At 40.6% G+C, this 22878-nt stretch overlaps 1 protein-coding gene across 2 annotated transcripts in view; it reads right to left on the bottom strand.

Moving 5' to 3' along the window:
* Positions 1-22878, bottom strand: part of LOC115783486 (TOX high mobility group box family member 2-like) — an 80501-nt gene that overhangs the window by 41134 nt on the left and 16489 nt on the right. Inside the window, exon 2 of one of the 2 annotated variants that reach the window (XM_030734321.1) lies at positions 11549-11641. The exons of the other annotated variant lie outside the window; for it this stretch is intronic. Within the exon in view, the coding sequence (XP_030590181.1) occupies positions 11549-11641 (93 nt within the window). The remainder of the gene's footprint in view (positions 1-11548; positions 11642-22878) is intronic. 2 annotated transcript variants of the gene reach the window in all.

Genomic DNA, 22878 nt, shown 5'->3' with positions numbered 1-22878 from the left:
CGACAACGAAAGCGACCAAATCCTTGAAAAATAGACACGCGCTGCATGTGAGTGGACACGGCTGGATCATAACATATACCTGCTCAAAACAGTGACCAAATCAGTAGACTAATGGACGGAAATGGGCAGAATTCCTGAGGGGGAAATCTAATATCTACTATGGAAGACAGGAAAAAGCCGAAGTAAATGAGCATGTGAGTGGTGAGAAAGAGAAATTACTGTACATTATTGTAGGAGAAAGGACGAGGGAATGAGTTCCTGCCTCAGGGCAATGCTTGGCTAACGATGCATATTGCAGAAGCCCTGGTGAGGATTCACTTAGTTATTCTAATGATTACATTCACACGAAAACATGAAACTGACACAAGAGGTGCATTTAAGCCTCGTTCACACCTCACATGATTAATCCAACATCACTGCAGCAGCAGAAAAAATAAAAAATAAACGACATCTCTACTTCACTGAATAATAATTGTTCAATGCTATGTGCTAAAGCTGCTAATTTGCTTAATCAAGCATGGCAGTGTCTATCATCTGACTGAACTGCGGCGAGAAGTGACTGTAGCTCGCTGAGTGGGCCAAACTAATGTTGACCTTGGTGACATATCTGCAATAAACTCTTCACTCCGCACATGAAAGCCTCTTGTCATCGCCTAACTGAGCAATTTCATTCCATTGAAATCCACTTTGATATCATTGGTGACATAAAGCCATTTTGAGAGCTTCTTTAGAATAAGATTCTCTCGGGTAAAAATTGACTGTAGTCACCGAACAATGGCATTTCCGACCTCACAAACACCGCCAGGGCTCTTGTTACAACTAATTTTGCAAAGTGAATTCTTCCAGAGCAAAGCCTTGATAGTGTTTGCTTCTGCTCTGAAGGAATAAATGAAGTGAGATAATGTTCATTTTCACCAATTACATCTGTAATGTAATATTCACCCAAAAAAAAGAGGCCATAACAGCCCAGAAAGGTCAACCATTTTGTGCTTCAACATGGCTGCCCACAGACTGCAATGTAAAGCTCTTTCCTCTTGCTCCTTTTGATAGCTCTCCTTTGCAGTTCCTCACTCTCCCACTTAATATGCCAATTTATCCTCGGCTCAATGCTATCAGCTCTGCCATTACTCCACATATACTGCAGAAATTCTCTTATTCCCTTTCTCTTTTCCCTCACTCTTTTTCCACCTCCTTTCTTTTTCATGGTGTCTCGCATTCTCCTTGGTCCTTTCTCTCTCTCTTCCCTCTTTTCCCCTTGTTTCTCATCATTCCCACCTTTCTCCATGTTACAACCTCCTTACTTCCACTTCTCTGTCTCCCTGCCTACTCCTCTTTCCCCCATCTCCTCTCTCTTTCTTCACCAGGCCCTGGCATCACTTTCTCATCGGCAGTCTAATTGGGCATTCTGCCTGAGACAAGGGCCTCATTAAGCAGTAATTACACACATGTTGTTTTCGGCAAACATCTCTATTTGGATTGCTTTGCATGGTAATTGTTCAGCAGGGACCACTGCTCGCGATGTTTCCCTCCGTGACACACGTGGTGCTGGTAGAGAGGAATAAAAACATGGAGAAGAAGGGAGGGGTAGAGAGAGAGAGAGAGAGAGAGAGAGAGAGAGAGAGAGCGGGGGGGGGGGGTTTGAGAACAGAGAAAAATAATAATAGGCTGTGGAAGAGAGACAAATTGAGAAATAAAGAATGCATACATGGGAGAGAACGAGGACGAGTAACACAGAGGCAGAACAGAGACAGCCTAAAAGGATGAAGGCAATGCTGAGGCAGTAAATGGAGAAAGACAATGAATAAATGGCAAAAAAAAGGAAGTAGACAGATTCAGTGTGAAAAGAAAATGAGGTGGAGCTGTAGAGGGGGCATTAAAAAAAAGACAGAGAACGAGTAAATTAGGTAGAGAAGTGAGAAAGTAAAGACAGTGACAGAGGGAGACAGAGCGATAGAGTCCCAGAACTAGGTCATGCCGTGCAATCATCGAGCGTTTCAAAAATAATGAAGCCACAAGGTGGAAGTAATGCTAACTAGCATATCCAGGGAAAACATGTAATATTTACACAGTGGTAATGGGGCAATACAATGCTGGGATCTTTTCGTCTTGGAGTATATTTTTGAGACAGTTGATGGCAGGATTGGAGGCAGAATTACAGACTCCACTGAGGATTGCGTTTGATTGACGGACAGCACGAGCCTTCTAGGAAACATCTGTTTGTGAAGAGGGCGGGGTGAAGTTCAACTGCTTGGGTGTCTGTGTAATGCCCAAACGGCTCCGTCATTAGAAAGACAAATTACCTTGTAATAATGAAAAATTTTGAACGCTGCAAAGCATCATAACAATTTGCCCTAATTTACATAACTGGACCTAATTAGCTCAAGTACACAAACACGTGTCGGCTAATATTAATAGCCACATTTAATTCCGGTTTATTCATAAAGCATTTTATCACAACCCTGTCTCTGAGGGCTACAGGAATTGAGAAAAGTACATAAGTACATTCATGTTACTGCTGGGCTGCAGGGCTGCCCCATGAGCACAAATTCTTGTTTTCCTGCCGCAGGCACAACTCTTTGCGCTCACTGAGTGTCAGTAGCACATTCAGCTGGCCGCACAGCAGCTGAGCCATCACATGTGAACTTACTTTCTTTCAAATGATCACTTCACATGTAAATATGCCCAAATTTACACTATCTGTAGCATAGATGTATGGTAATTTTATCAGAGGATTTCAAGGTTATAAAACTCAGGATTTTAGCAGTACAGAGGTGCATCTTGGGAATGATTTCTGGCTGATGAAGTATTCTTAATTGGTCACATTCCAGTCATTATTTCACTCTTGTTCCATTGCCTTATAAACAGAAATATGTAAATGAGAACAGTTTTATTAGAAATTTGCCTGTATTAAAATACAGTATATGTGAGCACAGAGAGTAGGAGAGAAGCAAACAGCTGGCTAAACTAGCTAGGATGCAAATACGCTGCAATGATGTCACAGATATGCTAATTAGCATATGGCATTATCTGAACTGGCTTTCTGCTGAAAGTTAATGACACTTCTAACGCAGGGTGAGGCAGTACATTTCTCAAACAGGGTAGGAAGCCCAGTCTTTGCTTTTTATTTTGGTCACAGTGCTGTGACATACAACAACATTTAGCCCACTTTGTAGAAATAACCAAGATGTACAGGTCATGTGTCACCGTTCAGCCAAAGTAATAAATAAATAAATACTGGGACAGGATTGGTGCATCGTATCGTGCAGCCTTATTGGGCCTACGTAAAAGTTTGAAGTATCTTGTGAATCTCCGTCTACTTGCCTCTTTTTTCAGCAACATTTTAAAGGGAAAGTTTGCAGCTACCTGCATTTAACTTACCAAGATTTCATATACAATATTAAAAATATACATTACTATCTGGTTACAGCATAACAATCTAGCTTAGCTGTGAGGGTTTAATGCTGCTAATGTATATATATATATAAAAATTCAATTATACAATTGAGACACACTCTGACATGAGAGATTTTCTTATTATTTCTTTCATTATGACAGTAGGACTATATTATCTTAGCACACCACCCACACGGGTTTACTGACTTATTAAATACAATAGAGTAGCTGAAGATACAATCAGATATCAGCTGCAACTTTGTGCTTTTATGCAGTTAACACTCTATAGACTTTTGGAACATATATAAAAGTATTACAAAAAAAATGATAAAATATCCCCTCCATACATGATCATGTTAAAGAACAACCAGAGCAGACTTTTTTTTTTTTTTTTTAACTTTTTCAGTTAATAAAAGAGAATCTATAAGCAGAATATGTAATATTTGTGACTTTAAAAGCCTTTGCCAGTACACCAAGTCTCTAAAAATAATTCTCTCACCGAGCGGAATTAATAAGCCCAGAACAGTACACAGCTATTCTGTGAAGAAAGGGGTGTGGTGGTGGTGGTGGTGGTGAGGGCTCATGCAATATGTATGCCTGTTTGAGCACCCTTCTTCCTCATCTTCCCCCTCTTCTCTTTATTTCTCTCTCTCTCTAGTTCTCTGTTCAATTAAGTCGTAGGAACCTGAACCTGAGACAGTGTGGCTCTGGATTTTCATGTTGCCTGACTTGTCAGTGCTGGTTCAAAGCCACAAAGGATGACAGACTGAAGCACTAAAAAAGTAGAGGGAAACAGATGCAGAAGAAAGAAAGAAAGAAAGAAAGAAAGAAAGAAAGAAAGAAAGAGTCTGCAGTAGATTTTCAGAGTTACATAGGAGGAGGAGAGAGAAACAGCGAGAGAAAAGAGACTATAGTAACAATTCTGGTGTTGTGCCACGCCCCAAGCAAACAATGAACATGGCACACACATGCACACAAACACACACACACAAAGCCCATAAAAAGCACAGCCTGTGGCCATGGCGACACATGCTCTGTTGTCGTTAGATAAGGGAAACAGGGCCTCTTCCTGGGTGTGAGAGTTTGATCCTACACACACACACACACACACACACACACACACACACACTAAACACACTACACCCACACGTGCATGTGCAGAGTGAGATGCAGCACTAGGGTCACATCCACAACACCCTGCATCGTATGTACCTTTATCACCTGCATGGTTCATTTTCATATGCAAAGCCAAGGCTGTGTTTATCTGAACACACAGTGCTCTGGTCAGTGGACCACATTAGGGTTTAATCCCGGGATCCGGGATTCCCGGGAAATGCGATCAGAACCATTTCCCGTTTCCCGGGAAACGTTAGACGGGAAACCGGGAAAAAAGTCGCGCGCGTCAATTTGACTTTCAGAAAGAAAAGAAAGCTTCAGAAAGTTAAATTTAAGGAAATATTGAGAGAAGGGTTCGTTTAATGCGAAAAGCATTACTCTTCATTTCAGGCACGTTCAGCCTCCGTTTAAGGCTTCAGCCTTCATCTCAAGCGTTTTAATAGAGGTATTAAACAGTTGTACTTTTTTCCTCTTTAATTTGTTGAAATCGTAGGCAATGTGTTTACCCTAAGGTATTTTGTATTATATAATTTTATATTATTATATATTGTTATATTGCATTATATAGCCTATAAAATATGCCTGCCCTGAACAATAAAGAAATATCTGTTTAACTTCGAGTGTTTCTTTTCCTCGTTTGCAGCCGCTTACTAACAATCATGAATTAGGATACGGGCCTAATGGGTGAAGAAATTATCATGAAATAGATTGCTTGGCCAGTTTTTCAATAGACGATTCACAGCGAACCTACTTTAACCCTCAGACACGGTGTTATAAATTTGCTGTTGCCAGAATGGCAATGACCAAGTCGTAGTGCATTACTCAAGGCCCTGTGTTATGTCATATTATAGTGTAGTACGGTAGTTAACTTTTCAATGACTGTTACAGCGTTCCACTGGTGGAGATATAGTGCAACAGATGTCGCCACGACAGCGTGGCTGAGCCTTTATCAGTGCTGTGGAGATGAACCGTATTGTTTTGCACCAGCAGTTGTAAAATAGCTTGTTATAATTCCATGTACAATGGAGGAATATTCGAATTATATTTGTTAAGGGAGTGTTGAGGAACGATACAACACCGCATAGCTCGAGCACTCAAATGTCCAGATGTAGGTTTTATTGCGTTAATCAAGCCGACGTTGTCCCCTACTGGGCATAACAGGACATAGCTGGAAAGCTACCTCTACAATATCACAATAGGTTAAGGCCGACACAGGCTACAGAAGGCCTAATTAAAATAAAAAAATAAATAAACTTTTTCCCGGGATTCCCGGGAAATGGCTCGTCATTTCCCGGGATTTGATTCATGTCATTTTCGGGAAAAATATTAAACCCTAGACCACATAGAGCATGGTCAGGTATTGATACAACACACGGAGCAGCTTCTTGTGTATCTCAGTTGATTTTGATGGAATTCTGGTTGGAGTTATATTTGGCTTAGTGCCATCTACATAGTATTTGGTTATAGGATTTGAGAACATGAATTGTTCTAGTGTTGCATTCCTCACAGGATCGCTTAGAAAACATATTTGCTCAACTCTCCTGTTGATATTGTTAAAGAAATATTTTGTTTTATTGTCAATGATTAAACAATATATCAACTCATAACTAGTGAAAAAATAGATGCTAGTCAAACACAATGAATTCTTCCCATCAGAAACAGCTTAAATGTGCGCGCGCGCGCACACACACACACACACACACACACACACACACACACACACACACACACACACACACACACACACACACACACACACACAAAGCTCCCATTCATCTACTTTGCAGTTGTACTGGAGCAACCACAAAACAGAAATAACAGTTAGCAGCAAAGGTGGTGAGAGGTGGGAAGGGAGATTGAGATTGTGGGGTGAGGATGGGGTGGGGGCAGGTCGGTTGGTGCTAAATAAGGTTTTGTTTCCACCCTGAACTTCGCTGTGACTTAGTGAGTTCACAGCATGATAAAAATCTCAACGGTGATGATAATGTATTTCGCACCTTTTAATGGAAATATCAAGTCGAGAGATTTTGAGAATGTAATGAAATTTTGTGTTTTGTGTCTTTTTCCGTTTTTGTGTCACAAAAAAGTCAGACATGATTTTTTTTTTTGTTCCAAATACAGGTACACAAGGCAAAACCAAACATAAGACAGTAATAATAAAGTATTTGTCTAACAGTGTGAAATCAAAGGTTTCCACTAATGTGTCACAAATTCAAGTTGAGCTGAGCGTAAGCACTGTGGAATTTTGTATTTTTAATATGTTTTAGTTATTTTAGACACAGAGTAAGCTTAATTAATCTAATTAGGGTCATTGTGAATCACTTTTTTAATGCTTCAAAGGCTTAGTAGAACTATAAAAGAGGATTTTTTTAAGTTAAAAAAAGAAACCAAGTAAATGTTATGCATAATTACCATTTTACATTCAGTTATGCAGCTGACATCTACTCAGTTTATGCTGTTACGAACCATGATTCAGCTTTATCATCAGTATAGCCTATATTTCTAACTGTTCATGCTAGCACCCCAGTCTGAGTCTCACTCACTTTCTTTGCTAACTGCACTGCTTCAGTGTCATGTAAATAGGGAGATCTACATCTATGCAGCTGACACGTCTTGGCCACACAGTGTCCACCATGACTGTGTCACTGGTTTTAAGTGTAAAAAGCAGTGACACAGTTTTAAATACAGTTTTAAGTTTATATCACTATATCTGAACTTTTCCATGTTAAGTTGCTATTATTAACATTTGCATGGTACCTATAGGTCTGTGCGTACATGCATAGAGTGAATTATCACACATGGCTATGATTTGCAGAGAATGTTCCAAAAAAGAGAAAATATACAGCGAGCGGCAGTGCTCTGGGTGTGAATGCTTTGTTGATGTCAGGAGTCAGAGGACAATGGCCAGACTGCTTTGACAGGAAGGTAACTAAAATTACAACTCATTACAACCAAGGTATGCAGAAGAGCATCTCTGAATGGACAACATGTTGAACCTTGAAGCAGCGGTAGCTCACACCAGGTGCTGCTCCTGCCAGCTAAGAACGGGAAACTGAGGCTACAATTTGCACAAACCATTGAACAACAGAAGGCTGGAAAAATGTTGCCTGGTTTAATAAGTCTTGATTTCTGCTGTGACATTTGGATGGTAGGATCAGAATATGGTGTGAACAACATACAAGCATGGACTCATCCTGCCTTGTATCAGCTGTTCAAGTTGCTGCTGCTGGTACAGTATAATAGTGTGGGGGATATTATCTGGGCACATTTGGGGGTCTCAGGTACCAACTGAGCATACTGAGTATTGTTGTTCACTATGTACATCCCTTTATTGGTAATTGCAGATTTCTAGTTTAACAGTCAAATGCTTTTCTATATAAACATACCAAGGAGCAGCTTTAGGTCAAAGCATTACCTTGTTAGAGGAAGCGTGGTTCGATTGTGTGCAATTTTGGTCAAAGGTTTACATAAACCCATCATGGCATTAATGTTGTGGTAACTTGGGGTTTTAATGATTTCTTTGAAATGTTCTTTTTCCAGGATGGAATGATTGTACAGCACACATCTTGACTTTAAAAAACAAGAATTGGGTGCACAAGTTTGAATTTATTTTGGATTTTCTCTAATCCAAACGTACAGAAACATTCAAATCAAGTTGTACCTCAACCAGATGCTTTGGCAGCCACCAACAAGGTTCTGGCATAACTCTGGCTGGATATTTGACCACTCTTATTGGCAGAAATGGTAGCGTTAAAATTAGTTGGTTTGTTGGAAAAGCCCCAGCTTTTAAGGACAGTCCACAAATCTTCAATAGGGTTGAGGCTGGGGCTTTGGAAAGGCCGTTCTAGAAATGTAATGGGCTTAAACATGTTCAGGAACAACCCAAGAACCACAAAGGTTCAAGCCTGCCATGAACTTGAAACTCCTGGAACACAACAGTGAAGGTAGTTTTATATTGCAATGGACTGAGAGGGTGCTGACCAAGAAGGAAAACGCTTCTCCAAAATTAACACCTTCAAGTTGGACTGAAATAAATTCAAACTTGTGCATTCAGTTCTTGTTTTTTAAATTAATTAAAGATGTAGGCTGTGCAACTATTCCATCCTGGGAAAAGAACAGTTCAAAGAAATCATTAAAAGCCCCAAATTTCCATGAAATTCATGCCTATGATGAGTGGATGCAAACTTTTGACCAGTCAGGGTTGCTACATCAAGTCAAATTCAAGCATTTTTCAAGACTTTACTGCACCTTAGAGCTACATTAAGTTCCATATTTATATACATATACGTCCATATATACATTACTCAATTTATTACCTAAACTCAGATGCTTTGTCCTGGATTTTTGTAACTACCTGGCTAATCAATCAGCTCCCTATTGCTTTGTATCCTTCTTGGTTGCAGGAGAAGCTAAAAAAAAAACATGCTCTTCTAGCAGACTTTACAGGAACTACTCAAAAATTTGGTCCCTATTTCAACCATGATGTGTATTTGTTGTTTTCAACCCAAGGCTCATTAAAAGAGAAAACTTCCAGCATGTTATCATGTCCCACTAAATGCTCCATCAGAGGGTAAACATGAAAAAGACTGGCAGATCAAACTATAACAACATGCTCAGACTCCGAGTGGCAGCTCCAGCTAAGACAAAACTATTTAGGCTCTTACCAAGTTATTTAAAAATCTCTATCTATAAAAGTGCACGCTCAGTATTCAGACATTTAATATGAAATTAATTCAATTGCGGTTCCAGTCTCAAGAATTATCGAAAACAACCTAAAGACATCCCGTTACACGGCTATCATTTTCTAGGATTTCCATCCCTTGTATGAACCCTGATTCGTATCAGTCTATAGATCAGAGTGCAAATGAGGTCACAGCCCAGCGAGCCACGTGCGAGTGCATGTGCAGAGGTATAAGAGAAGAATTAAAATGTCAGACCAAGGTGCCACCCACATGACCTCCCTCAATCTGCTGTGGTAGCCTCCAACGGCCTGCCGGCTAACCAGTCCTGGGAAACACCTTCCGAGCATCAAGCACAATAGCATCCCATGCAACTAGCAGCTACCAGGTGCTGTAGTACTGTAGTGCTATACTTAACAACATGGGCGCTACTAAGAGGAAAGTAGTTATCCCACCAGACTACCTGACATTCGCTGTCTGTAGTGGTGTGAACATGTATTTGCACGTTTGTGCATATGTGTGTGTACAATATGTGTGTCCGTACAGTATGTGCGTGTCACTAGGTGAGTCTTTGTCAGTGAGGTTTTTCTGGCAGCAGGAGAGGATGCAGAGCACAAGCCACTTTTAACTGACTGGGGTAAACAGTGATGAGAGAAGATAAAGGGCAGAGTGAATGTCACATTACCCCAGCCTTTTGCTTCTGCTCACCACAACATCAGATAGCTGCTGCAGGAAAAAAAAAAAAAAAAGTCTGGTTTCCTCTAGCATATAATTGGTTATCTCATTGTGATCTACTGTTCTCTTGCCTCTGCACAGAATGAAGTATAAAAGAGCAAAGGGAGAAAAAAAGTCTTAAGTTTCACTTTTCAGCTGGTGATTAAATAAATCATTACGAGAATAGGAGAGGCATCTATCTATTTTCATGGTTGTTGCCACAGATAAAAACATTCAGCACAGAAGAGAACACCTGATAACCACGGTGTATTGTTTTCACTTTTCAATTTGCCTATTATTATAGCACTGGTAATGACATAGATATAATCAAGACAATCAATACAATATAATAACATTATTACCAATGAAATCTAACAGATATAACTAATTGATATCAATCATTAGTGCAGACTTAACTAAACGTATAACATTTCATAAAAAAATAAAATTACATTTTATTTCGTTGCCAGACTGACTGAAGACGCATCTACGTTTATTAAAAAAAAAGGTGCTTTGTTAGTATATTCTGTGTATATAAAGAACCTTATAAACTAGTTAATTAAAAAGTAAAGTTAAACTCTAAAGATGTCAAAGGTACTTTCAGATTCAGAGTTAATTTGTTTTTATGGATGCCAACACCATGTGACCTGACTATAACAACTATAGAGGCGTATTTCGCACCTTCTTTGTGTTTTCACACAGTGTCACGTAGCTGCAATTAAGGTGCCGTTTACACGAGACCGTTTTCATTTTGAAACGGTGTCGTTTTGATGTGTTTCGGCCTTGCGTTTACACGACAACGGTGTCGTTTTGATGCGTTTCGCCCTTCTGTTTACACGATAACAGAGTGAAAATGATGTGTTTCAGAAACGGGGTCCAGAGTGGAGCGTTTCAGAAACGCACCGGCTTGCAATTTCGTGTAAACACTTGAAACCAGGGTGATTTGAAAACGCTCGACTCGCACATGCGCACTATGGTTGCGACGGCCACAGTTTTTCGTGCACGCGCAAATTGATAAACAACCTCATCGTCAGTCCACACAAAACCTCTCACATTGGCCGTTTTGTAAGTAATGAACAATTTGCCGCACTACCTACTGTGTCACTCCACGCGTGCGCGTCTTGCATAAACAAACTTTGCAAAGAGAAAACCAATGCTAACTTGTGGCCTGGCATGGGAACTACATCGTTTTCATCGTTTCCATCGTTTCACATGTCCTCGTGTAAACGCGGATCGTTTCTGAAACGCCATCGTGTAAACGAAAGGCTGAAACGCATCAAAACGACACCGTTTCCAGTGAAAACGGCTTCGTGTAAACGGCCCCTAAGAAACTCCTGACCTGATCTGCAAATTCCAGTAAAATGCTTGACTTTGAATGCAAATACACTGAAGGCTGTGTATGCGTTCACACACTTGTGTATAATACATGGCAATTAAATCTATATGAAGGTTCTTAACATAAATATGTGTCCTAATGAAGAAAAATTTCATCACAACTGTAGACATGTTCATTCTGAAGCCTCCAGAATTTCTCAGGGCCCAGGTGAGTACCTTGAGGTACACGTTTCCAAATCGACCGGCTATAGACAGAAAGAAAAAAAAAAAAAAAGAAGAGGTTTCATAAACTGGGGGCTTGGCTATCTCACCACAGCAGTGGGTAGTCTTTTCCTAGGTGGATTGATGGCTGGAGGGGGGGCAGTGTGGAGCCTAACCCCTCGCTCACCCACACTGTACCGGGCCTGTGGTTAGAGAGAGCGAGAGAGAAAGAGAGAGCGAGACAGCGAATAGGAAAAGAGAAGAGGAAGAGAAGACAAAAGTAGAGAAGGAAAGGAGACGGCAAGGCTTTAGATTGCGAGGTACAAGCAGGGCATTTGTAAAGGGAACATGTCAAGGCCCCCGCCCTCTGTCATAAACCTTTCTCTCCTTCTTCCTTTCTCTGGTTGCCCTGCTCTTCCTCCCGTACACAGCACACGCGTGGTGGGGGAGGAGTAACAACATGAGAATTACACAGTGACATGCAGCGCTGTGCTAGGAGAAGAATGGAGGTTAATGAGCTGACATACCCTCCACCTCGAACACGCCTCCTCCCCATGCCAACCTCCCTGCTCTCTTTCACACACTGACACACATGTACACAAAACCCCAGCAAGACAGTGAAGAGTGAAAGCTGGCAGCGAGACAAGGTTTGGGAAACCATGTGGCAAGAGCGGAGTTTATACTCTCTCCATATACAGTGCATACAGCTCACAGCTATAGTTGGTTTATAAACAACTGTGATCATGATCTAATGTAATTTACATCATCAATATGGCCTGCAAACACCAGCTAATGCAATCAAGCACACAGTGCAAACTTTAGAAATGCAATGCTCATTTGCAAGAAGTGGAGAAATTTAGTTGCATCGGCACTCTCATACAGTACCAGTCAAAAGTTTGGACATTCATATCAATGGATAAGTGTGTCCAAACTTTTGACTGATACTGTATATCTGGTATAATGAGGATTCATCCACTGCTGACTGTGAACCCATCTACCAATGTGTGGAGACCATTAACTTCTTTAATCCTGACCCAAAAAAAGCTATGCTGCTCATGTGGCTAAAAGAAACAGTCGACCACAATTTTTAGCAACTTGCTAAACACTATAGAACACAAATAGATAAAACAGCTAATTTTTATTAAGGGCCAATTGTATTTTGTGTCCAGACCACAAACCACAGGTTATATATGTATCATACTCTTACTGCAAAGAGCACAGAGTTCTGTGAATAACTGATTAGACCTCCAGATTCTCAACCATTTCTTGGTTGTCACGTGGTGGCGCGTGGGTGTATAACATGTTAAAAAAAAAACCTCAGTGGCCTTTAAGTTGCATCACCAGAAAACCAACATGTAAAGGTGACAATTTTTACTAGATAAGAGTCCAGCTGAGTTGAAGTATGCACAGACACAAATAACACAGAGAGGTACAAAGAGTGAAAGGAAAGTTTTAGAAAAACTTTCAGCAGAGTTCATACAAACAAGTGAAATTCACATGACCAGATCTGAGGATAAATAACTAGGTGCATGTGTACTAAAACACTGAAACTATGCAGACTTTGTTTATTTGTCAGTGGCGAATCCATAGACTGCAGTTGCTTAATTTGTATATAGCTTAAGCTCTTGCTAATCATCTTCATACTAGCCTGATGTCTGACAGCTCCATTTCATCCATCTATTCACTGAAGATAGGATGCTACCATTTAGACTTTCAAAACTGGAGTCAAAATTATTATTTTTTTTAAACAAAATGTCACTGTACGTATCCTGCTGCAGTTGATACTTCTTAATTACCTTGAAATAAATGAGTGAAAAGCATGAGGGTAAGAAAACAGCATCGAAGAAATGAGAGAACTTTACCAAAAGTAGAAACGGAATTGATAATGACGCGGCGAAACACTTCCACCGAGCTTGAAAACAATGGAAGATGGATGGTTAGTCATTAGCACCCATTGTGAAGCTTTCGAGTGAGTAATTTGTGGGAAGGCTTGTGCATTTTTAATAGTCTTAAACTGAAGAGCCCTAAGAACACAAACTCCATGAAATAATAACAGGCATTTCACCTTAGCACTATCCGAGCCTCTCAATTATTTACCACTAATGAATTGCCTTGGGCAACATTCTTCCTAAGTACAATCTCAACCATCCCAGAGAGGCTGAATCAGCTCACTCAAATACTTAAATACATTTACTCAATTATGCTCACTGTCCCTGCAATTACAGAGCCAAGAATGTCAAGCTGTCTTCTGCTCGCTGCTTCATATACTCCACTTCAGCCTTGATATTTCACCAAAATCTTCCCTTGGAAAACAATGATTAATTGATTAAAACATTTTCACTGAAAATGCAATAACCAGGTTCATGGCTTTTTCTCTGTTTTTGCATCTGTGGTGTGGCTGGTACTATAAAAGCATGTTAGCGGTTAGCAGTAACATATCAGAATCGCAGGCTAGCAGGCATCTATAAGACACCAGTTGCAACGCTATGCCTTTTTTCTGGTCTCTACATTCATATATGTGAGTGTGTTTATAAATGCACGTGCTTCACACAGCGCAACAAACTGAGCATTCTCCTCTATTACTGCATTCAACATTTTTATCACCACTCAATCAGGAAAAAAATAAAAAAATCACACCCATGTTATTTCCACTGTGTAACAGATCAGTTCAGGCCTGACTACCTTTAGTAAATTCCATACTATCCAGCTGCAAGTCTTTGGCTGTAACTACACCAGCAAAATTAATGCGCAAAGGATCCCGTTCCTAGACAGCTGGTAGTTGTAAATTCCTATCAGGGAATTAAGAAAAAAAAGGGAGGGAGGGGAGAGAGTTTGAAAGAAAACATATACAATTTTCATTTCAACTGCTTTAGGGATTAACGCTCGAGGCTCTAGAAAAAAACTGCATTAAAATAATCCACCATTTGCATGTTTTATCTCACAAAGGAGGCTCACATAGACACACATATACACCAACCCCCACTCTCCCTCCCTCCCGTCTTCTCCTCCCCCATTCTGTTTGAGCACACACACACACACACACGCATGTGCACACACGCACACACACATGCACGTCACACATATACACACTGTCATCATTAAACACACTCACACACACATCGAGATGAACCTGCTGCCATCTGCTCCAAGCGCTCTGTACAATCCTTGCAGAATACATTATTCACTACAATACATCACATCACATTCCCTCAATGTCATAGCCTTGTGCTGAAGAAGAGTGTGTGTCTGTGTGTGTGTGTGTGTGTGTGTGTGTGTGTGTGTGTGTGTGTGTGTGTGTGTGTGTGTGTGTGTGTGTGTGTGTGTGTGAGGGAGAGGGAGAGAGAGAGAGAGAGAAGATCTACTCTGTTATATGGTACAGTGGTAGAGAAAATTAAAGACAGTTTTATTCGGCTTTTAGGTGAAACAAGACTGTCAGCAAAACTTGTTCCTGTTACTAGGCCAGATTAAAAATCCAGACAAGGATGTTAGTGTATGAAAGCGAAGGATAACAGCTACTGAGAAAGTGAGAGGAACTGACACATAAAGAGAGCAAGAGAGAGAGAGTTTTGCTTTTTGTTAAACAGTAAGGTCTGCTTTCATGAAGGACATTACCTTTAGAGCGTTATCAAGTGTCAAAAGCATGATTTAGTATTTCTCCAAATGTAAGCACATTCCTCACAGCTCATTAATATGTTGATATTACGGATTAAATTCCTGCGTTTATACTGAAGGGCATGAGGGTCAGATTGCAGCATTTTATTTGACTTAGAGCAACTTTTGGTTCCTGAACTTAGTGGAGAGGAACACAGAGCAATAAGGAGAGCACACATTGGAGTAAAGCTACATTTATCAAATGGTCCACCGGTGGAAAATGACAGCATGCTGACAGTGGCTCGGAGTTCAAGTTGTACAGATGAAGTTTTAGTTGAATCTGAATAAATACCTGGCAGAGGGATCAATTCATGTTGGTTTTAGTCTGTTTTTGGTATTTGCTAGCAAAAAAATTTCAGTTCCATTACTTTTTCATGCAGCTCATTTGCATTATTTACTTTACTGCGTTTGCTTCTCTTGATTTAATTTAAAAGATAAATACAAGAACATCGATTGGTGCTTTGTTTGTTTACATGTTTACTGTCTTCCCTATTGTTTCTTGTGTGCAAACCATGAACATGTACAAGCATGTGTGTCACAATGTGTGGTGGCAGTGCAGAGGGAGTGAACAGCTGGCAGGCCCACACTTAACTACGTATTGACCTGCTTTGCATTCACCTGTTATTCAACCTAATGTTTCCACTTGGCTCTGCTGCAGCTGAGCTGCAATTAACCTCACTGTGAGTGCAAGGGAAGGAAGACTTGAGTAATTTTTTCAAAGTAGTTTGTCAAACTTCCCTAAATGTCATTCTGTCTACTGTCTTAAATTAATGTTTTTTACTTTAACTTTTCCACTCAGAAGAGAAGAGAGGTGAGACTGTTAACCCTTCTCAGATTTACAGTACCTGTGAACGCGGTCTATATTCACAGAACGCTAAATTCTTTTTCCTTAATGCACATAATCTGATTGCAGATAATTAGCCTCTGAAAATGTTATTTGCTTTTCTAAACCATTTGAATGACAGAAAACGCTGCTGCATCCAACCCTTCCCTTATCTGCTCTTCACTCCTCCACTCCACCTCCTCTTGTTTTTTCCCACCCTCCACCCCTCCACCCCCCTCCCCCACCCCTCCTCTTTTCCCAAATGCCCTCTCAGCTCTTGCTTGTGTTTGGGCTGCAACTGCAAGGGGTCACTGCCTGCCTTGTCTCACACGTGGAGCACTGAGAGAGTGTGTGTGTGTGTGTGTGTGTGTGTGTGTGTGTGTGTGTGTGTGTGTGTGTGTGTGTGTGTGTGTGTGTGTAAGAAAGACAGAGACAGCACACACTTGTCTATGGATAATTATATGAATGAACGTGTAAGAACATCAAAAAAAAAAAAGGAAAAGAAAGTGTGTAAGTGTGTGAATTTAGCCCGATGTGTGTGCTGTTGAGCCTGAGTGCCTTTCCCACTGTGTGTGTTTCAAAGTGTTTCAATGTGTATGTGTGTGCGTGTGTGTGTGTGCCTTGCGAGCTCAGTGCCAGGTCTCTCTAATGAGTCTGTCAGGCGCTGTTAGCGACGGCGTGCTCCCCTGGCTCAGTGCACTCCTACAGACACACTGTGATTAGCCGGGCCAACGGCACGCCACCGGGCCAGATTAAACACTCACCACGCCGCCAGGGAACACACACACACACACACACACACACACACACACACACACACACACACACACACACACACACACACACACACACACACACAGCATAGCACACATTAGAGCAGGCATTACACTTGCTCTCATAGACACCACACACAGATGTACTTAGATACACAGCTTCATCATCATTGTTCCTATTAGTCTGCAACATGTACTTGCCCTCTAGAGCCAGGTGTGGATGCCACTGGAATTGAAAATTAATGTGAAATATAAACATACTACAAGCCACCTAAGGCACAGGCAAGAAAATGCTGGTATTTCATTAATCTCTGTGCCTCTATTGAATTCCTGTCTGCTGCTAATCTTGAACATCACTCAGAATTAAGGCCAACCCTTCTGGCTCCAACAGCTTTCAACATCTTCATTAAAGCGACATAATTCACTAATTACAGGTAATTACCCTTTAATGAACAGTCCAGATGAATGAGCAGATATCCAGAGGAGGGGCAGGCTTGAGGACACATCCTTTTTCATTCCTCTAGGCCAAGAGCGGACTCTGACTGACTGGGTGTTACAGCCTCCATCAGATCCAGAGGCCTCGTTAGTACCGGCTAAGTTTACAAATGTACAGACTACAACCACTCCCAGAAATGTACCTGCACGTGGCAATGTCTGCTAGACTTAATTTGAATAATTTTTTGTTTTCCAGTCTGTGTTTCAGTCTGTCCATATACTTCCTGAAAGTGGTTAAAATGTTTTCCTACAGGTTTATCTGAAGTGAGTGTCAGGCTCCAATCCTCAATCTACTGTTGAATATAATACAAAATTTAAAGGACTGCTGTGCTTCCATTTCAGTACCAGGGTACATGCTTACGCTAAGTTTATTTTATAATAGTTCTTATCCCAGAGCACCAAATAATGCTGTCAGATACCACAGAGATAGACACAAGGTGTCCTTGGCGTGGAAATATTAGAAACTGAGAGATAAAGGTCCTCTTTAAAAGTGGTAGAATCTGTACAAGGATGTTAGAGGCACAAGTTTGTCAAGCAAAAGATTGTGATTTGTGTCCCATTTGGAAGATTTGCTTTTAGCATTTTATTTTCACTTGATTTGCTTTCTTTTTGTTTCTGTTTCCACCTGTTGCTTGGTTAAGTTTAGGCACTAAAAACTACTAGGTTAGATTCAGGCAGGCAGAATTATGCACTTTCACAACATCAACCTTCTGCATTGAAAAGTGACTATGTAAATGTTATGCCAAGGGCTCTTTTATAAGCACGGCCATCTCAGTACTCCCATAACCCAAGGATTCATGGCTCTGAAGCCAAAGGACATCTTGTGTGTCTCTGTGAGGCGCCAGGAACATCTAGCAAAACAGAGTTCTGAATGGGCCAATTCAACACATTAAAAGTGGCTGTTGGATGACCTTAATAAAAACTCATATAAAAACCTTACACTTTATAGTCACTTTCCCCTTAAAGCATCTTTAAATTCATGAAGCACCCCGATTTTCTTCCAGTATCAAGCCCTACCACAGTTTGCAATTATATCTACAACATCTGAATCTCTGCAGACTAACCTGTCATCGACCCGAGTGGGAAAAGCAGCGTTGAACCCAACATGAAATGTAAAATGTGGGTTTTCCTTGTGTCAATATTTAGTAAGACTATTACTGACTATTACTTAAGAAGTGAGATGTCTGACATATTTGAGGCTGCAATGTGTTTAAGTGGGCAGCTTCTTGAACTGTGAAGGTGTGGGAGGTGCAGACTGTAAAGTCAGAGCAGAGCAGTGTTCAATGTTCCTTTGTTGTTTAACTAGAGGAAACAAACTCATTTTTTTCTTTCTGCCTCTCTCTCTCTCAGAAACCGAACAAGCGAAAAATGACATTGATCTAACAACTTGCCAAGAGTGAAGTTTCTTATCTCGGGCTTGCAGAAGAAAGTCCCTACAAGAAGAATGTGCACCAATTTTCCTCTCTTTCTGATTCTTCTCCTCCTCCTCTTTTACCGTCTCTCGTGCCAAGTGGCCTATTTTTACCCCTCCATGTGGCATCTCAGGGTTTTCCTTGTCACCGCCACGTTTCCTGTCATCATGTGTAGGTACAGTTGAACAGTGCAGTTGCTGAAAAGGCCCTGACACTGACTGTTTCTCTGTTTTCTTAGATGTGGTCGCAGATCTTTGTCTTCATATCCAGTGCGCTGATGCCTTTTTTGTCTTTCACACTCTATATTTTATTAACTTAAATAAACTGTCTCTATGTTATGCTAGAGTGATCAGATAAAGCAGGAATATTGGTTTTTATCTTCTGTTTGCCATCCATCGATCCATCCATCCATTTTTATCTGGGTTTGGGTTGCAGACCTCACTCTCCCTGACCACCTCCTCCAGCTCATCTGGAGAGGCACCAAGGTTTTGCCAAGCCACCCAAGAGATATAATCTCTCCAACGTGTCCTGGATCTGCCCTGGGGCATCCTCCCAGTAGGACATGTTTGAACCATCAAACCCCCTTTCGGTGTGGAGGAGTAGCAGCTCTACTCTAAGACCCCTCCTGAATGACCACCACTTGTATCTCCAATCTCATTCTTTCGATCACTACCCAGAGCTAGTGGCCATAGGTAACCATAGGGATGTAGATGTAGATTGACACCCTGTCAGCACTCCCCTTTTCCAGCTTAGGACCACAGTCTCAGACTTGGAGGTACTGGAGGACCTAATCCTTTGGTTCTTGGATTAGGATAAAAATGTTTGTTTGTTTACAATGTAATCCAATCACTTGTGCTCAGACTATGAGGACCTTCTATCGTCATAGTCTACAGCACAGGCCTATTTATCATATTGCCATATTCAACAACATAAAACTGTGTCTTTCCTCTAGCAGAAATGTGCAGCATGTGATATTCTGTACTGTGTGGCACAATGGAATAATTGTGTTCTGGTCCTAGAGTTGCAAGAGGAGAAATATCAGTGCAGAGTGTATGGCTTCCAACCGCATAAGACAATCCAGTTATGAATGAGAGCAACTGGAAAACAGTGTAAACTGCATGCACAAAATCCACGATTTGCAGAAATTTACATTGTACAAAGTGTCGTGACTTTTCGAAGTTGCAGTGTCAGAGCTGACCAGTCAGTTGGCTGGTCGATATGATCTCATCCGAATAAGCAGTGGTCGGTCAGCTGTCAGTGTGACTTTCATAAGGAGAAAAGCACTACGTCAATAACCTTTCAGGACTGATTTATTGTTTTTGGCTGTAAGTGAGGCTGTGAGAAACTGTTTCTTTAATAAATTAAAAAAAAAAATCAGTTTTAAACTAATTGACACCATGTCGAGAAAATAGTTGTTGCAAAAAAGTTCACCAGAAAGTCAGGCATAAACTTTGCAGCAGCTTGGATCACAGGAGCAAAGCTGGAAAATTTACTATCATGATGGGCATTCTGAAATTTATGGTGCAACACATAAGGCCCATTTATGTTATTCCTCAGCCGTTATTGGGATCTCCAGCTAATATAGCGTATTTGTATTTTCTATAAATTGTGTCCATATGGACAGGTGGTTTCAGTGTGCTGTTAGACAGAATCACACAAGCAGTGAAGACAAACAGTCAGGCTGCAGTGATGACCTTGACACCAACAACAAATGTGCCCTGGAATAACATTTTGAAAGACTATAACCGATGCTGTGAATAACATTTAAGCTGCAATGAGTTTAAATGGGCAGTTTTTCTAACTGTGGAAATACAGGAGGTGTTTGTTAATAAGCACCATGATTTTCAGGATGTAAACTGTGCTACTCGACCTTTATTACAGGAGGCTTTTTTGGCTTTCTTCTGTATTTTTTTTTTTAAGTCCGCCCATATCATGTCATGTTTTTTTTTAAGCACCCACCCCAACAACATTTCTCGCTGCAAGGCAATTACATTTCAAACCATCCAAAATCTGATCCAGATGCACGTGAGTGACTAAAATTCCTCTGCGAAATACAAATATACATTATATAACGGTCAGGGTCAAGATGATAAACAATGAAATGCCAATAGACAGCCTGAAGTTGGCGGTCTTCTTTGTACTTCAGGTCTCCTCTTGTGTGACACACACAGTGCCTCTTTTGTTCTGCCACTCACTGCTCGTGTTACAGTAGAGCTCTAATGCACACAGATCGATAGAATACTTTCCATTTCAACACGCTGAGCTGATGTTCGGACACACAGTTGGAATTGATCCTATTCTGTCAACACAAAGTTTTAGGTCTGTATGTCTTCTTGTGGAAAGTCTTTACATAAAAAAAAATAGCCACAGTTTCACATCTGTTTGCAGCTTAATGTTGACATCTACATTAGACATTCAATAACTACACTGCTGATGATGTTTGGCAAGGTCGAAGGGAAACAGAGCTGTGGAAACAACACTACCCATCAACATCAAAACTGAACGTGTGGCTCCCTCATATGAATAAAAAAAAAATAAAATTCTCAAAGGCACTTTATGATTGGAAGAAAAGCCCACTGAATTAAATAAAACTTTTCCATGACAGCCATGAAGTGATATGACTATAAATACACTAATAAAACACTCAGTTAAGGCGTATACACCAATCAGCCACAACATTAAAACCATGTGCCTTTTTAGTGGTTTAGGTGATTTGCATCCAAACAGAAAAAAAAGGTGTTGCTTTGTGCAGATCCCCTCTCATGCCACCAAAGCAGCTCTAACCCATCTGGGTATGGTGGTTGGAGGGTGGATGCAATTTTTTTTTTTCCTGGTTCTCCGGCTTGATCCATCGGAAGAGGGATCTGAATACCAGGTCGACACCTTGGAGCCAGTTCCACGTAATCCCGATTTTAGGTGGGTGGTGCGTGCCAAAAGTATCATCCACGTGAATGCCAGGGCCCAATGTTTTACAACAAAACATTGCACTGCAGAAGGATGATCAAACTAATTTACTTCATCTGCTGGTGGTTTTGATGTTGTGGCTGATTGGTGTATATATTAAAAAACCCAGCAACATCAACAACAAAAAATCTCAATTGCAAATCACCTCTCTATCGAAAACAAGAAAAACAAACCAGCAAGAAAGTCAATTTCCTTCCCCTATAGGACGTCCAACCCATGCTAGCAGGGTTTTTTTTTTAACCACAAGTGAAAGGTGCAAAAACACAAAGCATATTTCAAGTAAGCTAAACTATTAACCTGTACCGGTAGTGTGCATATGCAAAGAGCACACAGTCTGAATATAGTGTAATTCTGAAACCTTTACTGATATGAAGGCAGACATCAGGCTTGCTGTTCCCACTCCAACAGGTCTCAGCAGGACTGCACGATTATAGCCATAATGATAATTATGATTATTCTGATCAATACTGAGATCACAATCATTTGTCGCAATTGTTCATTGATTTCTAGTGACCAGAAATCACCATCATGTAAACAGAACACTGCTTTTACATCGTCACATCTGTGCAAATCCTTATTCAGCTAAATTCAATGCATCTTTTAGAAGAAAAATTAAAAAAATAGATATATAAATTTAAAAAAATTGCACCAGGAGTTAACAGAAAATTAAGAGATGGGTGGCTACGCTAACGCGCTGTGCAACCTCGCTTTTATGAGCATCTGAGCTTACGCTTGATAATTCACCTTGGCAACCACTGCATTGTGCATCTTGGCCTTCACACATTCATCACACTGTTTGTGGTGTGGTTTCAGGCAGTCAAATTAGTTAGTTGTGTTGCTTTGCACTGTAGACAAAACTCTACAGCACTCTGATGTCATTTGCTCTTGGTTGACATCACGTGCGATAAATCGAGTTTTTTCAAACAGCGGTTGATGATCCACTTTGACTCACGAGCTCTTCGTCTTCTGCTGCTTGTCCAGATTAGTCCAGGAAACTTCAAGCTGCATGTTGCAGCTGACTGCTATGATTAACTCATGCAGGCATGTTGTCAGGTGCTGATTTAGGGAGTGCTTGATTTGTTTTTTTTTTTTGTGTTCTTTTGGCAGAGCATGAATTTTTGAATATGGCCCGATCATGTTCATTTAATTGTCTGTCAAACTCAAAATCACGATCGAGATGAAAATTCAATTAATTGTGTGACCGTCGGTCATAGTGTACAGTCAGTGCGAGCTGTATGATTGTATACAAAGAGGTTTTAGTCCTAAAGTTTGGGATAAATGCACAACTATATTTTGGAGAAACCCAAGAATATGTGTTACCT

This window comes from Archocentrus centrarchus, chromosome 7, assembly GCF_007364275.1.
Source record: "Archocentrus centrarchus isolate MPI-CPG fArcCen1 chromosome 7, fArcCen1, whole genome shotgun sequence".
NCBI lineage: Eukaryota > Metazoa > Chordata > Actinopteri > Cichliformes > Cichlidae > Archocentrus > Archocentrus centrarchus.
This window is presented reverse-complemented; position numbering and strand designations above follow the sequence as displayed.